Consider the following 20,545-nt stretch of genomic DNA (forward strand, 5'->3'; position numbering starts at 1 on the left):
CGTGATGTGTGCGCCCGGCAGGGTCGGCTGGTGACCCATTGCGACGACAACACGCTGCATCTATGGGAGGTGAATTTCCGATCGGGCACCTCCGTGCTGGAGGAGGTCAACTCGACCACCATGGAGGGCAAGTGAGTGTGAAACTACCCCCCCCCCCCCCCCCCCAACGGAGGGGAAGCGAAAAGGGAGATGACGTCAATGGTCGATTACGGCCTACGGGAGTATATTGTGGAGAGCGAGAGGCATTTGCGGCTGTCTGTTCTTGTGTCAGCAGGCCTCAGCTCAGCTTATGTGAGCAGTATCTGAGCATGAAAAGATCAAAGTCCCTGCTGGTTGAATTATGATTATCGATTCAGCTTTATTTATTTACCATGGATGCCGGGTATCTCGCTAAATTCAGGCGGCAGATATGAGATCAAGCTGTCTATTGTCACTATAAGAGTGACGCGAAGGTTTTGGATGTTCCTTCTCTCGCAATCTTGCATATTTTAGTTGGTGCTATAACTAATGCTGCTACGCTGGTCACATAGGGTCTTACGTGTCGATAAATTTGTTCGCACCCCGATTCGCTCACGCCGCTCTTCACCCCATTTCTGCAGGCTGAAGACGATCTCGACGTGTTGTCTGGAGGCGTCCGGGGAGCACCTGCTGGTGGGCACTGAGGGTGGCAACATCTACCTGCTCAACATCGCCTCCTTCAGCCTCACCGACAACATCATCTACCAGGATGTCGTCATGCAGAAGTGAGATACGAGGGCGGCGGAGGGGAGGACTTGGAGTTTAGGACGGACTAGATATACTGATACAGATACGTAAAAGATAATAGAAGAGTGATGTAGCTTTGCCTTCCAGTAGGTAAAGTGTGGACTGTCAAGTGTGATGACGTAAGGCGAGACCTTTCGCAAGTCTTTAGACTTTTGGTTTTGTTGTCGCTCAGTGCTGGTTTTCTATCTTCCGAGATCCTTGGTAAGTTTTGACATTGTTTATCGCTACCGGTCATAAACATCCACTTTTCTCGAGCCTATTCGGTTGACGTGGCCAAAGGGCTAGTTTCCATAGTCACAAATTCGACATAGTGTATGCTGTACTAGCCTGTTTTGCTGGTTCTTGATCCATATACCGATCCACGTGAGCGCAGTTCGTTTTTTTTTCTTGACCTTAATTTCACCTCATCCTATCGACCCATTATCAGCTCATCTCCCGCCGGAACCCCGTATGTGTGTCTCTGTGTCCATTTGGCCCGGGGAGGGGGTGTTTTTCTCACCCCGAGGCCGCCCTTCCGCGGATCGTTAGCGCTCGCCAGGAAATTACACTCCCTCCCTCCCCCTCTCCCTCCACCTCTTCTTCTCCAATCACATATACACTAAGTTAGCTGTAGTGCAGCGTATGGGGCCTCGTCTGTAAATGTGATTTTCCCTTAACTGGTGCTCATTTATTTGTTAAATTGTAGTTCTCGATAAGTTTTCCTTCGGCATATCTTGTATATACGGGGAGACCTGCCATTTGACCTAACGCTCTTTCAGTATGTCTATCCTCTCCTGCCCTCAGTGTATTATGAGCTACTATCCCGGCGTAGCTATCATGACCTACCCAATAACCTGATCTGGAGGCCTGTTTTGACCTGACCTCTACTCGCCTGTTTTCTTCCAGCGTACCGGACGACTACAAAGTCACTCCGGGCGCGGTCGAGTGCGTGCGCCAGCACCCGGTGTTTCCGGACAAGATTCTGATCGGCTACAACCGTGGTCTGATGGTGGTGTGGGACCGCAAACAGTTGAACGCCGAGCGTGTAGGTATTTGGGACCGCAAACTGGTCCATGGCGAGCAGGTACGGTGACGTGTGAACGGGGGGAGGGGCGGCGCACCGGCCCGGGAGGGGCGGACGGCGGCGCCGGCGGCGGCGGTGGGATGGTGTTCATACTTTATAGGTTACTTGTAAGGGTGGGGTAGAATGCAAGACGGGGACTGGCAGTCTGGCGTCACGGTGATCATTGTGCGGATAAGGATACCATGAGGATCGAGTTGGATATAAGGCTTCGATGTTTCATAAATGTGGTGAAGATGGGGTTTCCAGTAGAGCGGGGTTTTGGGGCGGTGACTGGTTGGTCAGTATCCCTTTCTTCTCCGCTTGTCCTGTCGTTGCTGCTGCTAATGTAGTTGCTTTTGTTCCTGCTGCTGCTATATGCTTGTTAGACGTACTGGTCGCTGTGAATCTCTGCCACAACCTTAGCAGCTACGGTAGTGAACCTACTCACCCAATTGGCTCGCTAGTAGGCACTGGGAGTAGAATAGACTAGCGTAGAGCGCAACTCTCCAGCAACAGCAGCAGCAGCATTCAGGGTACCTGTAGGAAGCATTGAACTCTGAGCGTGTTTTCAGCTGCAGCCTCTAATCTTGTAGTAGAGTTGGCGCTGTGGGCTGGGCATCGATAATTGATAGAATGGCTGAATATCAAGCGATATAGCAAGACAGGGTGGAAGCTGAGTTTAGGTGGAGAGTCTGTAGATGAAAGTCCTGTCTGGGGGTGTAGTTTTCTGGGTCGGTTGAATGGGTGTCTCAGGGCACCAGGTAATTCAATGGGGTGTGGTTGGGGTTTATGGGAGAACGCTCTGCCCCGCCGCCGCTCGCCGCCGTCCGCCCGTGCTCGCGCCGGTCGGCCGCGTGTGCCGTGCTTGTGTCCGTGCTGTCCGAGAGTGGCACCCAGCTCAGCGACTCACCGGCCGGCTCAGAACTCACGGCTCAGCTCAAACTCAGCCCACTGACCGGGACCCATCTGCGCGGTTATGTTCTGTTAGAGCCGGCTTATACAGGGGGTGTTTACTTGGACCCGCACTGTTTAGCATGGGCGGTGCATTTTGGTGCATTGTGCCTCCTAGTTTCCCGGCTTACAGGTTTGGTTAGCGTTCTGTTCTTTGGTTAGAATAGTTAATTTATGTTGCTTGGTATTAACTCTTAAATAGCCGTGCTTTCTGCATAAGATAGTTGTGTCTTGGGCGGGGTGTACTACCCCGGTTTGTAACTGACTGTTGAGTTTCAATTGGTTTATGTTATGCTTTGTCTTTGTTTCGTTGAGGTAATGTGATGTACTTCGGTGGCAGTCTCAGTGTGATTTGCTACGCATCTTATCTTTTCATGCCTGTGATTCCCCTAGATGTAAGCCCAAATGTGTGTTTCTGAGCCAAGCTACAGCTACTTGACACTATATATGTGCAGCGGCGTTTGCATCATTTTAAGAAGACATATTTAATTATCGTCTTATTCTTAAGCATCTGTTTTTAATTGGATATGCTCATTTGATCGTTTGCCCTAGCATAAGCTATTCAATGTCGATGTTTTTTCTTCTACAATTCACTGACTTACGCCACAATGCAACCATTTCTTCACTACCCTTACGAACTGTGTAATTGTTACCCCTCTACTGTCGATGTAACTTTCTCTCCCTACCCTTAGATGCAGTGTAACTGTTCTTTCCCTACCCTTGCGAACAGTAAAGCTATTGTTCCTCTACCCTTACGGACGGTGTAACTACTCATACGGACGGTGTAACTTTACTCCCCTCCCGTACAGACGTACGTGTGTAACCAGTCGCTGGAGACGGTTTGCTGGTCGCGGGACGGCGCAGAGTTTATGTCTGCTCACAACGACGGCAGCTTCATCATCTGGAACGCCAGGAAACTGAGTAAACCGGACGGTCCTCACGCGCCCTACGGGCCGTTCCCGTGCAAGAGCATGACTCGGGTCAGCTGGGTCACCACCGACAGGTCAGTAGAGGTCACTGGGGTGAGTTAGAGGTCACGGAGTTGGGTCATTGAGGTCGTGGGATACCGGTCACCTGGGTAGGTCAGGGTCACGGGGGGCTGACTACTGGCCATTGCAATGCAGAGAAGGGAATGGGTGCGGTGTAATCGTGTATTGCCACAGTGCTACCGAAATTGAGACAGAGACTAACTTAAACATGTATTTTATAGAATAAATAGTTTTCGTTTGAGATCATTGCTTGCCAGAATTAACATCTGCAGCTGGTTTTTCTGTCGTATCACCACTCTTTTACAACCTCGCTCTTGTTGCACACGTCACTAAGGTCGACTGTACCATACCCTCCCACTGACTGTTCGCCTTTCCGGACAGTGGCGACTGGGTGGTGTTTAGCGGTGGTATGCCGCGGGCCAGCTACGGAGACAAGCACACCGTCTCTGTACTGAAACGGGACGCGCAGCGAGAGGAGGAGAAGCATGTGGCGTTCGACTTCACATCGGCCGTGGTCGACTTTGTGCTGCTCGGCGGCGAGGGAACCGGTGGGTACGAGGGGTGGGGAGAGTCATGGGGGTGGATCGGGGTCGAAAGGGGTGGGGGCCGGGCGAGGGGTGCTGCGGATTGGTGTTGTTGAACGACAAGATGTAGAATGCGGAAGGCGTTCACTCCGTAACTTGTAGAGGAGCGTCCCATTTGTGATGTTAGATAAGTACTAGAGCGGATCGGCGTATCTTTGGAATATGAGCGCTTTGGCTATAGCTATATATGATGCCCAGGTGCTGACATACAGTATCTGTTTCATATCTCACGAATTCTCCTGAAAAAAATTACCATTTCTACCCCTGACTGGCTCCCTTTCTCCCCGCTCAGAGTCGAAGGAGGGCCCTCACACGCTGCTGGTGCTCGCCGAGGAGGAGCTGGTGGCCGTCGATCTCAGCTCGGAGGGCTGGCCCACCCACCAGCTGCCCTACCTGAGCAGTCTGCACAGCAGCGCCATCACTACGGCGAGCTATGTGACGGACTGCAGCGAGACGGCGTACCGACGCTTGGTGGCGGCCGGAGAGAGACAGAGGCAGCCCGCCAGTCAGAAGGTGAGACAGAGGCAGAGACAGAGACAGAGACAGAAGGTAAAGAGGGGGAGAGAGGGAGGGAGAGACGGCCTACCGGCGCCTGGTGGCGGCGGGCGAGAGACAGAGACAGCCGGCCAGTCAGAAGGTAAGGAGACAGAGACAGAGACAGAGACAGCCGGCGATTCAGAAGGTTTGCAGACCGCTAGCCAGCAGGTGAGGGAGGGGGACGAATTGTAGAAAGGAGAAAGACAGCCGGTCATTCGGAAGTAACTGGTAGGAACGAGTAGCGGGGGAGAGAAAGTTCACCAAATAAAAGGCATAGGGGAATCTCAGGAGGAAAGCGAGAGTCTGCCAGCATAATGAAACGTGCCTGGGTAATTACTGATCCATGAACTTTTTCATCTCTTTTTTTCTCATCTGGCAATAGTACATCGTGCGTTCTGTTCGATTCTGTATGGTTAGCGGCTAGCTCTTAACCTCTGTTCAATCTTCACAGCCGTGGCCGATAACGGGCGGTGAGCGAGTGGGCGAGCCGTGCTCCAGCCGGGACCTGCTGCTCACTGGTCACGAGGACGGCTCCGTGTGCGTCTGGGCCGCCGGAGACGTCTCACTGCGACTCATCTACAGGTCAGAGAGCTTAACACTCAGACGCGCCTGTCGGTTCAAAATACCGGTCAGTCAGTCGGTCACTCACTCTTCACTTAATCGCTGCCTCGACTCACTCACTCACTCACTCACTCACTCACTCACTCACTCACTCACTCACTCACTCACTCACTCACTCACATCCAGTCACACCCTCGCACATTCATTCACTCACTCACTCACTCACTCACTCATTCACTCGCTCACTCACTCACTCACTCACTCACTCACTCACTCACTCACTTCACTCGAGCAAATAAAATGACTTTAGTAGCTGACACAACCTGAAAGCCTTTCGCAAACACACACATACCACAACTCAGCCACTCGGTGAGCCTGCTAGCTAGACAAACAATTTGTCAATAATTCAGTCCGGTATCCTTTGTCTGGCAATGGATAACCCACAATTTGGTGTTCACCTCTTCCTCCTTCCCCAGGCTGACCACGTCTCGGCTCTTCTCCGAAGAAGAGGACGACCGCGACCGGCGCGAGCGAGAACTGGACGAGGAGTTCCCTCCCCTGCGCTCAGTGGGAGTGTTCGATCCTTACTCAGACGACCCCCGTCTGGCGGTGAAGAGAGTGGCGCTGTGCGGCGACTCAGCGGCCCTGGTGGTGGCAGGGACGGCTGGACAGATCGTGGTCTGGAGGCTGGCAGAGGAAGAGAAGGAGGGGTACAAGGTCCAGGTGAGATGACGTGGCGGAATATTGAGCGGCGAGGGTTCAGGCTAGCTGGAGTGAACTGTTAAGCGAGAAATGCAGAGTTGGGTGATGAAGGATTGTTTCAGTATTAACGTTGCGCATATTTGTGTGGATTAGAGGGACAATAAAAGGAATGGCTATTTCTGGAATGGCTACCTACTTGGATTGTAGACTGTCAAGACCTTATTTCTCTTCTCTATCAGCCAATTTGGACTTTGTTTTGTGTGTTCTCATTATGTTATGAAACCGCGGCTGGTCATCGGTGCTGTTTTCTGTCATTTTTTCTGGTGTCCCAACACATTATTGTTTATCCCGATAACATTTGCTCTCCTCCCGCTGACGCGCCCTCTCCCCCCCCCCCCCCCGCAGCCGGTGCTGGTCGACCTGGTCTCCGAGCAGGACAGTTTCGCGTGGAAGGGCCATGACCGCCTGCCGGCGCGGCCGGAGCCCCTCACCCTGCCGGCGGGCTACCAGCCCAGCAGCGTCATACAGCTGCACCCGCCGGCGGCCGTCTCAGCGCTCAGTCTCCAGGTAGGTAGGGGAGACAGTGTACCAGCAGAGCAGTCTGTACGCGCTCAGTCTGCAGGTACGTGGGGGAGACCAGTGTAGTAGTGTACCAGCCGAGCAGTGTGATCCAGCTGCACCCGCCGGCGGCCGTCTCAGCGCTCAGTCTCCAGGTAGGTAGGGGAGACTACATAGTGTACCAGCAGTCTGTCCGCGCTCAGTCTGCAGATACGTGGGGGAGACTGGTGTAGTAGGGTACCAACCCTCAGCGTGATCCAGCTGCACCCGGTACGGAGCGGGGAGGGGGGATTGGAGAGGGTGACAGGATGGAGGTAGGAACGGTTTAGGAGGATGGTAAGCTGGTAAGGGCCGGTGGGACAAGAGGAATAGGTGAGAGAAGACGCCGAGAGGACCCGCATCTCGTATACGAGGAAGGACGACAGGGTCTTCATTGTATCTCTGATCTTGACTTTACGTACAGTGTCTTACCCCGAATGAGTTGTCTTGATTATTTGGCAGAGTTTGACTGGTCTACCACGGGCAAAAGAGAAAAGCAACTCGCGTCCGCTCACTAGTATTTTGATGGCTATCTACTGATTATCCTCATCGACCGACCTCTTGTCCGCCGGCTGTTACAGGACTCCTGGGGTCTGTTGGCGGCCGGCACCGGACACGGATTTGTGCTGTTCGACTTCATCCAGAACAAGCCCGTCATGCACAAATGCACACTGAACCCGCATGGTACGTACCAGCACAGTGGATAGAGTGAGCTTTTAACGGGTCTGCGTGTTTTGAGTTTTGAGTATAGAGATTGCACAGATGAGGTATCGATTCCTGTCTGCTCCTCTGTCTGAATCCCAGATTGCTAACTATAAGTTTGTTGTCTTATTTGTTTTCCCTGGATTCTCTGTTGTCTTTGCCCGTTGAATCCGCTCCACTGACTGCCCCTTCTACCCTCAGACTACGCCGCCTCGGGAGAGTCCCCGATGACCCGCGGTAAATCTCTGAAGAAGTCTCTGCGCGAGTCGTTCCGCCGCCTGCGGAAGGGCCGCAGCCAGCGGGCGGCCGGCCCGCGCAGGGCGTCACCGTCCCCCGCCGGCGGTCAGACCCCCACGGCGGCCACCGACTCACCGGCCGCGCCGCAACACGCCCGGAGAGGGTGAGTGAGAGTTGATAAGGTGCCGAGTGTTGCTAGTTTCTGAGTCAGTTGGGTCGAGCCATCGGAGAATAGCTTTGTTAAACAGCTGAGGTGAGATGGCTAGGGGAAGCTGCAGTATTTGATAGCCAAATTACACTCAACATTAGCATGTTTGAAAGCAACATGCCTGCTTCTCCTGCATGGTTTGCAAAACTGAGGTCTGTCGTGCCCGACTCTTTCCCGTTGAAAGCATCGATACCTGATTGTTATGTGTTTCATACTTGGACTTCGTCAGTTTATGTTGTAAAGACAAGTTTCGTGCATTGGGCTGCAATTTTGCTTGCAATTTGTTGCCTGCTTGCTTTATCTTCACTCCCTCGTGTGTGAATGGTTGATGTTGCCCTCCTCTGTAACAACGTGCGCGTGTGAACGTTACTAACATGTTGCCTTTCTGCCCGGTCGCTTCCGCTCCCTTCTGTGTTTTATATTTGGTTGTTTCTTACCCGCGTATCACAATATATCTGCACCATACGTATCATCCGTCTAATCAACGCACATGTATCACACTTCCTGTTGTCGCGAGCTGCATCATTCTTGTATAACGTCGTTCGCTGCATGCACTGCATTCTCTAATTGCTGCATGACGCATCCTCCTCTTGTCCGTGCCCCCTCTCCTCTCCCTTCCTCTTCCTATCTTCCCGTTCCGTCCGAGATAGGTTTTCCCGATCGAGCCATCATCGCAGCATAGACTCGCCTCAGTTACCAGCGGACATACCACTGCTGCTGCCGGGTTTAGCCAGACGACCCGCCGGAAACCCACTCGTCCTCATACCTATACCGACTGATACTCAGGAGACTCTATTTTTGATTGATGAGAACAAGAATGGATTCACTCGTGGTGGGAAGGATAAGATGAAGGGGATAGACAAAGTCGCTCCTCTGACTGAATCACGCGAGACGCTGTTTTGGATGGATGAGTTTTCTCCGAGTTTCTATGTGGGAGACGATGGGACGGAGCGAGCGGACATAGCTCCCGCTGAGAGAACCCAGTCTCTGCCCGTTCTCCCCACTCGGGACACAGAGAAGGCAGACGACATCGCAGGACCTGCCGATGATGTCACATCAGCTGAGGGCTTCCAGCTGCCTGCTTCTGAGGTTGATGTGACGAATGAAGACTCGTCGAGCCATGTTGCTGCTGTTTCTGCCGCTCCTACTTCTGAGATTACGTCGACTGCTGATTCCGCTGAGGTTACTGCTACTACAACTGCTGCTACTTCTTGTGTCGCTGGTGACTTGAGCCTCAAGGATGATGTTTGTATCATCACTACGAAAGCTGCCATCGCCACGACCACCGCTATCACCGTTTCTACCATCGCTTCTACTGTCTCTACCATCGCCTCGACCGTCTCTACCATCGATTCTACTGTCTCTACTCTTGCCATCGCCGCCGTGCCCGCCATCGCTTACACCAGCGCTGACGGCGCAGTCGCTACGGCTGCCCACGATCACGCCGAAGATGACGACGGTCAACTTCTAGTAGTGGAGGACCTGACTGAACCGTCTATACTGTCGGCACTCCGTCGAGCCCGAGCCGCCCGCGCTGGGCGACGATCGACGCAGATATCTCTGTTGGCTCTGGATGATAGCTCTGAGGATAGCGACTCTGACTCTGATTCTGATAGAGATGAAGACAGAGGCGGGGATCTAGACAGAGAAAGAGACAGAAAGAAAGAAGGTAAAGGCAGAGACGGAGTCGGAGCTAGAGACAAACAAAGAGACAGAGATGAAGACGAAGACGTACGTCGTTCGGTAGGTGCGTTGCTTGCGCCTGATTTCCAAGCGTCATCGCTGCGTGCTCCCGACTGGATATCATCCGCAGCTTCCTGTGAGGAAATCACCTGTGCTCTTACCCCGGATGAAGCTGACGCTGGTGGTTTCTACCTAGTGACTGTCGAGGAAGTCACCGATCGTGGATCAGCTTCGCCTTCGACCGATGACCGACGCCGTCCGCGGACTGGCAGCTTGATGGATGGACTGTGGAGGCGGCTGTCACTCCGACCGCCATCCCGTGCCTCTCTGCCTCCCCCTCCCCCACCTCCGCCACCGATGGTAGAGACTGTTCCTCAGGAGAGCCTAGCAGCAGCCGCGGCATGGCGGCGCGACGCGCTGGGGACCCTTCTAAGACAGCAGAGTCGCCGCGCTGCCGACCGGTCGCCTCTGGGTCTGGTGCCACCGTCTGGTACCTCTCCGCCTCTGTCACTCCCTCCGCCGCCGCCTGCGGTGCCTCTACCACCTATCCGCACCGCGTTTGTATCGGTTCGTCAAAGACCACGGTGCTGGCCAGCCGCGGAGGGTGGAGGGGAGGTGGGTGATGGGAGAAGACACTCGCAGACGCTGTTTCAGGAGCTGGTGCGCGCGGCGGTGAGAGCGGCGAGAAAGGAGGAGAAAGTGGAGGGAGAGGAGGGAGGTGGGAAGTGGATATTTGGACGTGAAGAAACTGGAGAAAGGAGGCGGACAGGAGACCAAGATCGTGAGGAAAGAGTTAAGGAAACGAGGGATGAGAAGGCTTTCTCCGTGTTTCCTCAGACGAAAGATGAAGGACTGGAAGACAGCAAGTATCCCCTCGTTGGCTTTCAGACGAAATTTGAGCCAGTGAAAAGCGTGGAGTCAGTTCCTGCCATGTGTGAGACAAGACCTGTGGCACTGGCAGACAAGTCGCTCTCGGCTGCACATGAGATAAGAGCTGAGAACGCTGGAGACGGGCATCCACTGTTTACCAGCTGTGACAGTGAGGAGACGGAAGGAAGCTTAGACACCGTGATCCCCTCTCAGGAAACTAATGCTCATCCTGTTGCCACTACAGTGGCTACTCTTGGTGAAGCAACTCCATGCGAAGCCATGGCTGTATCTAGTGACAAATGTGTCGCTGCTCCTGTCATCGATGGCGCTGTAGCTGGCTTAGCATCTCCGGGCAATGCCGTAACGTCCCTCCCTGCGCTGCCTAGTGAATCACGCTACACAGGAGCTGGTCTTGTGACTTCCAATTCAGCCCGTTCGCTTGACGGTCTCAACTGGACAGTTCGTCATTGGGTGGTGGGAAGCGACGGGACAGAACTGGTCTCGGTCGAGCGATGTGTTACATCGTCTAACAACTTGCTGGGGACGACCACCGAACGGCTGGGGACGAATGAGTGCAAGCGGCTGGACACAGCCTTCAAACAGCTTGGGACGACCAACAAACAGTTAGAGACGACCTTCGAACAGCAGCTTGGGACGGACAGCGACAGGACACCAGAACGGATGCTTCCAGAGGTGGCCTGTATTGATGGTGAAAAGGATGGAACCCTGGACGAATTGGTTTGTGTCCGTTTCCAAGAGTCTGTCGCTGACCCCAGCCCATCGCCTGAGGGAACGGTGGACCATATCCCAGCCCAAGACCACCTCGAGGCTAGGTGGGGTGAGTCAGGTCACGGTCGAGTCAGCCATGAGGAGTCGCTCGACGAGGGGATCGGTGAGTCGGAATCAGTCGACGGTGGAGTCAATGAGTCTGGGTTTGACTCACCTCAAGACGCCACAGAGCTGAAAGATGACTATCAGCAGCACGCTTCTGTCATATGTCCGCCGTTGGACGAGCCTTTAGCTCCCATTCCGTCCGATATGTGGCGCCAGCTGCTGGCTGGAGTCACTCCTCCCGACTCTGACTCGCTTCCCTCCTGCTCCGAGTCACCGATTACGTCACCGATCCGCTGGGGCTCCGAGTCAAGTACTACGTCAACACCTGTGATTACTCGCCGGTCGGCGGACAACTCCTGCAGAATTATGGAACTTGGACCTCAAGACGAGCTGAATCTTGACCAGAAGACTGCTGATGTGGTTAGAATCAGAGATGATGATATTGAGTTGATAGATGCTGATGCGAGATCGATGCATGATGCTACGCTTGGGTCAGATGATACACCAAAGTCGTCAACTGAGGTTAACCTACCAACACTGGTAGTCACAAAACCCTGTGACTTCACTGAGGGATCTTCTTACGTCGCCACTCAACACAACGACGTCATAGAGCGATTCCATGACGTCACCGATCATCCCTCTGACGTCATTACGTTCAACGTGCTGGGTGCGGCGGGCGTGCTGCTGTGGCGTGCTGTACCGACTGGAGAGGCAAGCTCGGCACCGCGCCGCCGACCGCCGCAGCCCCGGCGCAGAACACGGTATGGAGAGAAATCCGTTGGCGTTCTTGTCCTGCTTATAGCCTAGCTATAATCCTTTGCAGCCTTTCTCGCAAGCCTCAAATCTCCGATGTTTCTGTTTTACACCCTTACAGCCTTTGGTGTTTTAGTTATGTTTGTGATCACGCCCTGAGCTCCCCTGTGCTTATTACCCATATTTCATTTCAACCCTTTCTTATAGAGTCACAAATGCCCTGTTTATATATTAGGCGTTTTACTGGTTTAGTGTCTTCTAGTGGTATATACACGTACTGCCCTGCAGTGTGATATTGTGCTGTATAGTGACCTGTAGTGATCGGTAGTCTCCCCTGCCCCTCTGTCTCGCAGACTCTCGCCACCAGTGACGGTCTGTTGTCTTCTGTGTGTATATAGTCCTATAGTGCTGTATAGTGTACTTTTGTGCTATATTGTAAGAACCGTCCCGTTAATAGTGGCCTGTAGTGTCCCGTAGTATCAGTATCCCCTGTCTTTCTGTCCGGCAGACTCTCCCCGCCAGTGACGGTGTCCGATGATGACGTCCGGCCCGTGGAGCGGTCGGTTGAGGCTCGCAGCGAGGATCCCGCCTTCTCCGGCATGATTCGGTGTCTGTACCTGGCCACCAGCTATCTGGCCAGCGGTAAGTTGTGAACGGGGGTTCGCCACTACTCGTCTAGTATGAGAGGGGAGGGTTGGTACCAGGCAAGCTACCTGATCAGTAGGGTAATGAGGGATGATTCGGTGTCTGTACCTGGCCACCAGCTACCTGGGCAGCGGTAAGTATGAGGGGAGGGTCTTCTAATTTGGCTAGTAGAGTGTGTGGGAAGGGTAGCTACCTGACCGATAAGGAAGGAGGGGGTGATTCGCTACCTGTGTCTGGCTACCAAGGACCCCGCCGGCTACCTGTCTGGTGAAGCGGGGATGGATCTGCTATTTTACCTACTCAATAGCGAGAGAGGAACGAGGGAGCTGAGTAACCGACTGACAGACGCGTAACATTATATTACTGTGGATGACATTCATCAACTCTTGTTCATGTTTTACGTAGTAGCTTGCCGCAGTGTGTTTACGTCAGCCGCCGTCCGAGCTAACGCCGACCTCTCTTTCGACATCTGTTTACCTGCGCGATGACCCATATTGATGACTTTTGTTGTTGAGCTCGATCTTAATCTCTATGCTGGCATTTGCGTTCAGCTCTACGCTGACCTCCCCTTTAAAGGGACTATCCCACCTTCTAAAATGTTGTTAAAACCAGTTAAATTGTGCCCGACTTTATAGATTGGATGACCAGGAACACGTTCCTGGCATTTATTTTTCATTAAACATCTTAGGCTTCCCATATTCCAAACACAAACTTTCAAATATGTGACGTCACAGCCCAAAATTACCTCCTTCCCCAGGCCACATTACTGTCATAAAGCTGATTCTTTTTACTCTGTAGGCACCACAACAAAGTTCAGACCAAGTTTTAAGCGATTTTTCAACGAACAAACCCAGTAAAAAAAAAAACAGTAAAACGCCTTTTGGGCGAAGAACGAGCGAGCGAGATAGTGAGCCCTGCACGTGCGGAAGGGCGAGAGGGTGCTTCCAACGGGCTTGCGAAAGCACCCTTCTAACTGGTCGCTAGCGGTGTGCCAAATTTGAATGCAATCGGCCCAGCCGTTCCTGAGATCTGGAAGCGGCTTTCTGCACGTGCGCACGTGCAAACGGGGTCCAAAATGACTTTTGCACGGCACCCTACTAACTGGTCCCCAACCGTGTACCAAATTTGAGCGCAATCGGCCCAGCCGTTCTCGAGATCTGGAAACGCCCCCTGCACGTGCGCACGTGCAGTAGCACCCTAACCGCAACACATGGGAATGCATTGCCTGGTGGGTGCCTACCTGTATACCAAGTTTCAGCGAAATCGCCCCAGTAATTACCGAGTTACTGAAATGGGAACAAATTTGGCACCTCTTATTGTTGTATTTTGCACGTGCACTGGGGGTGACCCACATGCATCGAGAGTATCCTATTTTGGGTAGAAGGGATGCTGCTACCCTATAAAAATTACCGCAAGTCAATCGCCCAAGCGGCTGCTGAGATATGCGCCTCTCAAAATCACTACTTTTGCAAAACAGCTTGAACACCCTTGACTTTTCACGTGGCACGTGCCACGACGGTCACTGAGATGTATCAAAAGTAGTCAATTACGGGGTAGAAGGGATGGGGCTACCCAACAAAAAAGACCGCAGGCCAATCGGTCCAGCGGTTGCTGAGATATAAGCCTCTCAAAAGCGTTACAGGCCGGGCCGGGCCGGGCCGGGCCGGGCCGGGCCGCTCATACTGAGATTTTTCCGTTATATTGAAAAGACTCACTTCGCTCGCTGCGCTCGCTCGCTCGTAATCAGAATGACTAAACGAGGTGACGTCACACTAACGGTCGCTCCATGTTGAAGATAGGGCCTTGTACAAGGCCCATTTTCAAATGAAGGGAACGAATTTCTTCAACACCAAGAGGCCGCGGGGGTTGCAACCTAGATAAATAGTGGTTTCTGAACCTCGCCGCAAACTTGGCTATCTCAACTCAAACCCCATGTTAAAGGTGGGATAGTCCCTTTAACCTCTGTTTTCACCTCCGGTCCTCAGGCCAGCCGCCGATGCGTACCCTGTGGGCGGGCACCAACAGCGGCGCCATCTACGTGTACGCCGTCCACTGCGCCGCCGGAGAGAAGCGCAACACCACACCTGTCACCTGGCAGCCCGGTGAGCGCAGTGCTGGAAATGAGGCCGCTTTCTGGTCCCGGCGTTTTATTCTCCGGGTGAGTTAGCCCCGTCTAACGCTTAGCCTTTCGGGACCCTCTCAGAGCCGCGGTTGTTTTCGCCGCTCGGCCCATTCGAGATGCAAAGTTGATAGTCGCACGAAGTTTATTTGGGGCCTCTGAATATACGACTTCGATATTAATCGATTCTACAAAACATTTTTCTTTCATCTATATGCATACATTTAACAGTAACTCCAGACTAGACGGCTTTGGCTGGCACTAAATAAGCTTCGTGGGACTATCAACTTTGCATCTCGAGTGGGGCGAGCGGCGAAAACAACCGCGACCCTGAGTGGGTCCCGAAAGGCTAAACGCTGGACGGGATTAACCCGCGAGGAGAATAAAACGCCGGGACCAGAAAGCGGCCTCATTTCCAGCACTGGGTGAGCGAGGGTTGGGTGATTGAATGGGTGGGTGGGGGGGGGGGGGGGCAAGGGTGGGCGGGGCTGAGTCAGATCAGGGGGTCGCGTCCTGATGTTGTCGGTCAGTTAGCTCTTCTGTTATTTTGCGAGATGGTTTATTATAATACAAATCACATGCCTTGCTGTACTCGGACTTGTCCCACCGCTTGACACCGTATCATCTGTCCTGTCACTTGATACACCGTATGGCAGTAGCGGCGGAATACCTTCAATTAGGGGGGGGGGGGGCACTGCCGACTTTTGGTCTCATTCTTTCCATGCAACGTCCATAGGGCTAATGTTAAAATGGAAAAATCAAGGGGGCACGGGGCCGCGGTACCTCTCTCTCCCCCCCCCCCCTGTTCCGCCGCCTATGCCGTAGTACATGTCCCACCACATGGATTACTAAGTAACCCGCCCATGTCAGCTTTGTGACCCGCAGATTGATATGTCCCGCACTTGCGTTTTTTTCCACACGATCCGCCTTTCACACAGTCTGATACTTCCCATCATGGCTTACCGTTTATTGCGTACCATGGCACACTTCACTGCACCTACTACATGTCTCCATTCATTGACACATCTCACCCAACTGAAAGACGCCGTCTGCAACGCCCACCTTATGACACCCCATGAGACCATATTGACACCAACCTTCCCTCACTCTCAGGCAAGGAGTTCCGTCTGAAGCACGGCGCGCCGGTGATTGATATCCGTATTGTGGACGCCGGCGGCCGGTCCGTGTGTCGGGCTCCGGCCGACCAGGCCGCCACTGGGCCACACAGGGTCGTCATCGCCTCAGAGGAGCAATTCAAGGTGAGAGTTGGAGAATTAGACAGGGACAGACAGACAGACAGACAGACAGACAGACAGGTCTCACATGGTGGTCACTGGTCATCGCGCCAGAGAAACAGTTCAAGGTGGATGGGAGAAGGGAGAGTGAGAGAAAGGAGAGCTGGGAAATAGAGAGGGGAGGAGCTAGGAGACTCACCGGGTCTCACAGGGTGGTCATTGCGTCAGAGAAGCAGTTCAAGGTGAGAATGGAAGAGAAAGAAAGAGGGAGGAAGTTGAGAGACAGACCGGGTGGCCACTGGGCCTCATAAGGTGATCGATTATCGCGTCAGAGTTACAGTTCAAGATGGGTGAGACATGCATTAGGTGTGCGTCGTGCTTTGCAGATAAGCGCTAGCAGCTAGTTTTCTGTGTGTCACTACCAAACTGGTGCTAAGGCTTTTTCAAGTCAGATGTACCTAATGTAATTACGAGCGAGCGAGCGCAGCGAGCGAAGCCTTTTCAATATAACGGAAAAATCTCAGTATGAGCGGCCCGGCCCGGCCCGGCCTGTAACGCTTTTGAGAGGCTTATATCTCAGCAACCGCTGGACCGATTGGCCTGCGGTCTTTTTTTTGCTGGGTAGCCCCATCCCTTCTACCCCGTAATTGACTACTTCTGATACACCTCAGTGACCGTCGTGGCACGTGCCACGTGAAAAGTCAAGGGTGTTCAAGCTGTTTTGCAAAAGTAGTGATTTTGCGAGGCTCATATCTCAGCAGCCGCCCGGACGATTGACTTGCGGTAATTTTTGTAGGGTAGCAGCATCCCTTCTACCAAAAATAGGATACTCTCGATGCATGTGGGTCACCCCCAGTGCACGTGCAAAATACAACAATAAGAGGTGTCAAATTTGTTCCCATTTTCATAACTCGGTAATTACTGGGGCGATTTCGCTGAAACTTGGCATACAGGTAGGCACCCACCAGGCAATGCATTCCCATGTGTTGCGGTTAGGGTGCTACTGCACGTGCGCACGTGCAGGGGGCGCATCCAGATCTCGAGAACGGCTGGGCCGATTGCGCTCAAATTTGGTACACGGTTGGGGACCAGTTAGTAGGGTGCCGTGCAAAAGTCAGTTTGGACCCCGTTTGCACGTGCGCACGTGCAGAATGCCGCTTCCAGATCTCAGGAACGGCTGGGCCGATTGCGTTCAAATTTGGCACACCGCTAGCGACCGGTTAGAAGGGTGCTTTGCGCAAGCCCGTTGGAAGTACCCTCTCGCCCTTCCGCACGCGCAGGGCTCACTATCTCGCTCGCTCGTTCTTCGCCCAAAAGGCGTTTTACGTTACTAATGTTTGAAGGCTGTGATCGTGATCGTCCGTTCTTGGCGTTCACACCCTTCTCTTGCTGAATTAGCCGGTCCGTTCTCGTTCAATCCAAGCGTTAACTCCTCCCTTCCCGTTAAATGTCCTTAGTGTTTTTAGGCCCGTTTGTGTATCATGTACCCAAGACATTCACCCCACCCCGAGTGTTTTTAGGCCTGTGTGTGTATCATTCACCCTAGACATTCACCCCGCCCCGCTCCATTTCAGGTGTTCACCCTGCCAACCATGCGGCCGTACGGCAAGTTCAAGCTGACGGCCGTGGAGGGCAGCCGCGTACGACGGATCGGCTACGCCCGGTTCTGCGCCTCACCCACAGACGACTCGGCCTATACGGAGTGGTGTCTGATGTGCGTCACCAACCAGGGGGACATCAACGTGTTCACGCTACCCGAGCTGCGGAGACAGATGCACGAGGAGAGCATCCGCAGAGAGGATATTCTGTGAGTGTGTGTGTGGGGGGGGGGGAGTAGATCGTGGGGTACGGGAGGGAACGAGGATGGTTTACTGAGTGTTAAGGTTTGTGAAAATGTAGAAAAGTTACCATTTCCTGTCTGCCTTGATTCATTCGTCCTTCTTTGCCGCCAAGGCTCAAGTTCTTACGATTGTAAGATGTATCCACGATGTTACCGTTTTATCGTTTCTGGATATTTTGTCACAAACCTTCATTTTAAGTTCGGTATTCCGTGTTCCTTGCCAACCTTGGTCCTTGATCAACAAATCTCAGGATTTATTGTAGCGAGCCCTTCCACCTGCTGATCGCCCGACCGGCTTCCCCCGCAGCCACATTCTTAGTTCTACCCCACGTCCTGTCCCGCCCATAATCTTACCCCTTCCTCATCCCATCCCCGCCTCCCTCCCTGACCACACCCCCTACCCGCAGCTCTGTTCGCGCCGGTCTGCGTGCCGCCTCGTCCCTGTCCCTGCCTCTCCGCGCCGCCTCCGCCGGGTTCCGCCGCCGGTTCCGCTCACTGAGCGGACGCGGAAGGCCCCCGCCGGGCACCGCCAGTCTGGCACTGATACGGTCGGTTGAGAGGCCGGGTGCGAGGGATTGCAAGCGGAGTTGAGTCGGGGGAGGGTTAGTGTTGATCTCTGGGACTTCACCATAATCTAAAAAGGATTGACAGTGTAATGCTTGTGATGCATGGTCCCTGGGAAAGTCATGCCGTAGTTATCCGAGATTTTGGAAGTTATTCCTGCCTAAGGACCTTACTTCGGGGTTCGGTGTGTCGCTGCCTTTTTGTGTGTGTTTCGGCTGCAGCTAGTTCAATATTCTTCACCGTCTTGCACTCTTCATTCCTATCCTATCCTTGGCTATGTTCGCATTGTATGTCTCGCCGTCTGACTCCCCCCCCCCCCCCTTCGTCCACAGCGGTATCACCTCGCTGGTATTCACCGAGCACGGTGAGGCGCTCTACCTGGCGAGCAGCTCCCTGTACCAGCGGCTTGCCCTCTCCTCTGGTGTAGCGGTCCGCCCCTCGTGCAGACTGAAACTGCCGGAGGGGGCCCGACCGGCCGCCGGAGCCGCCGCGCCGGCCGCGGCCTCCGCACCCGCAACAGGTGGGAAAAGGGAACAGATGTTATTGGTAATGACTAAGGCTGAGGCTAATTAAAGGAACAGATAGTGCTGAAAGAGTATGAGAAGGTGTAGTGAGAGGATAGCCAATATAATCGGAAAGGGAGTGTTCAGCTGCGGTTTTTCATAATTGGTGGATGCAATAAAATAAGTATTTGGTCCGTAAATCTATGTAATGAGCTTTTTCTTTCTTGTTGTATTTCGGGCAATCGTTGGTGTGTCATGTCTGCATATTCTGTATGATTATTGAGACTCTTATAACCTGACCATTCTCCGTGTCTGATGTCTGCCAGTTGACTCGGCCGAGGCCAAGCAGCGAACGGCCGTTGTCTGTTTTAGCTACACCTGCTGCTCTGCTAACTGCTCGGTGCTCTCACACCACATCACTGTCTGACCATGACCATCTAATTCTCTGTCTAATGTCTGTCAGATGAGTCGGCTGCCGAGGCCAAACAGCGGACGGCGAGTGGGGACAGCCGACCGGCGGCAGAGGCCAGCTTCTCATCCGGAGCGGACACCACAGTGGACTCGCACCGTGACTTCCTCAGGTAGGAAGGCGGGGCAGTGGGACTTGCAGTTTCCTCAGCTGTGTGCAAAAAAAAAATATATCTCGGCCTGGGAACAGCGTTCTTCCGAAAGGAGGGTTATCAGGACTAGAAGAGTCTTAGGACACGTCTTCCCGGTGGGGTAGGGACACTGGGACATAATATTGACTTCCTGAGGTGGAGTGAAGTCACTGCGCGCTGGGGAACCCTGATTTTTTTTTTTTTTTTTTTTTTTTTTACCTGGACCCTAACTAGTTATCATCAGTATATTCTGATTGCTCAGCTGTATTTCGGCCTATTTAGTCAATACGAGTATTCAAATCAGTCAAGTAATCAATCAGTTTTTTCAACGTAACCACTAACGCCCGCTCCCCGTCCGTTCTCCCAGCTCGTCTGAGAAGCCCGTCGAGTCGGCGGCGGCCGCCACCTCGGGCGCTGCGGGCGGCGGCGACGGCAGCGGTCCCAGCGAGCCGGAGGTGGTGGAAATCTCCACCGAGGAGGCAGACCGACTCCTGAACGGCATGAGGGGACTGGTGAACGGCGTTGGAGGTCGAGAGGAGAGATCCGTGGAGAATTACAAAGAGGAGAAGGATGGGGTGAAGAAGTCGCTGGAGAAGTCGAAGGAGACGCATATCTCGGCGTCGGAGGATGAACAGAATAATGTGACCGCTCAGCGAGAGGAGGTGAGAGAGAGAGAGAGAGAGAGAGAGAGAGAGAGAGAGAGAGAGAGAGAGAGAGGGAGAGGATAGAGAGGGGGAGGGAGGGAGGGAGAGAGAGAGAGAGAGAGAGAGAGAGGGAGAGAGAGAGAGAGAGAGAGAGAGAGAGAGAGAGAGAGAGAGAGAGAGAGAGAGAGAGAGGGGGGGAGGGGTACGCGGTTAGTATTGTAAATATGACGAAGTTTGCCCACGGAAGAGTGTTTTTAGACAGCTGATTGCTGCCAGCGGTGCTTACGGATATATGGGCGCACGAATGTATCATTCTGATAACTGGCTGATCGGTTTTAGCTCTTGAGCCGATGCATATATTTCCTGACCATTCTTTATTTC

The 20,545-nt window shown here is 53.3% G+C and overlaps 1 protein-coding gene across 8 annotated transcripts in view; it reads left to right on the forward strand.

Moving 5' to 3' along the window:
* LOC122371549 (lethal(2) giant larvae protein homolog 1-like) overlaps positions 1-20,545 on the forward strand; it is a 66,878-nt gene that overhangs the window by 42,639 nt on the left and 3,694 nt on the right. For 2 of the 8 annotated variants that reach the window (XM_043347942.1, XM_043347945.1), the window contains exons 5-23: positions 22-131; positions 600-743; positions 1,651-1,828; positions 3,568-3,761; positions 4,129-4,295; positions 4,624-4,844; positions 5,320-5,450; positions 5,906-6,152; positions 6,537-6,698; positions 7,310-7,412; positions 7,632-7,830; positions 12,524-12,657; positions 14,646-14,762; positions 15,893-16,038; positions 17,589-17,821; positions 18,262-18,402; positions 18,751-18,938; positions 19,385-19,502; positions 19,888-20,182. In XM_043347942.1, coding sequence (XP_043203877.1) covers positions 22-131; positions 600-743; positions 1,651-1,828; positions 3,568-3,761; positions 4,129-4,295; positions 4,624-4,844; positions 5,320-5,450; positions 5,906-6,152; positions 6,537-6,698; positions 7,310-7,412; positions 7,632-7,830; positions 12,524-12,657; positions 14,646-14,762; positions 15,893-16,038; positions 17,589-17,821; positions 18,262-18,402; positions 18,751-18,938; positions 19,385-19,502; positions 19,888-20,182 — 3,228 coding nt within the window. The remainder of the gene's footprint in view (positions 1-21; positions 132-599; positions 744-1,650; positions 1,829-3,567; positions 3,762-4,128; positions 4,296-4,623; positions 4,845-5,319; positions 5,451-5,905; positions 6,153-6,536; positions 6,699-7,309; positions 7,413-7,631; positions 7,831-12,523; positions 12,658-14,645; positions 14,763-15,892; positions 16,039-17,588; positions 17,822-18,261; positions 18,403-18,750; positions 18,939-19,384; positions 19,503-19,887; positions 20,183-20,545) is intronic. The other 6 variants (XM_043347943.1, XM_043347947.1, XM_043347946.1 and 3 more) reach the window with 3 other exon arrangements.

Source organism: Amphibalanus amphitrite, unplaced genomic scaffold (assembly GCF_019059575.1).
Source record: "Amphibalanus amphitrite isolate SeventyFive unplaced genomic scaffold, NRLGWU_Aamphi_draft 001258F_arrow, whole genome shotgun sequence".
Lineage (NCBI taxonomy): Eukaryota > Metazoa > Arthropoda > Thecostraca > Balanomorpha > Balanidae > Amphibalanus > Amphibalanus amphitrite.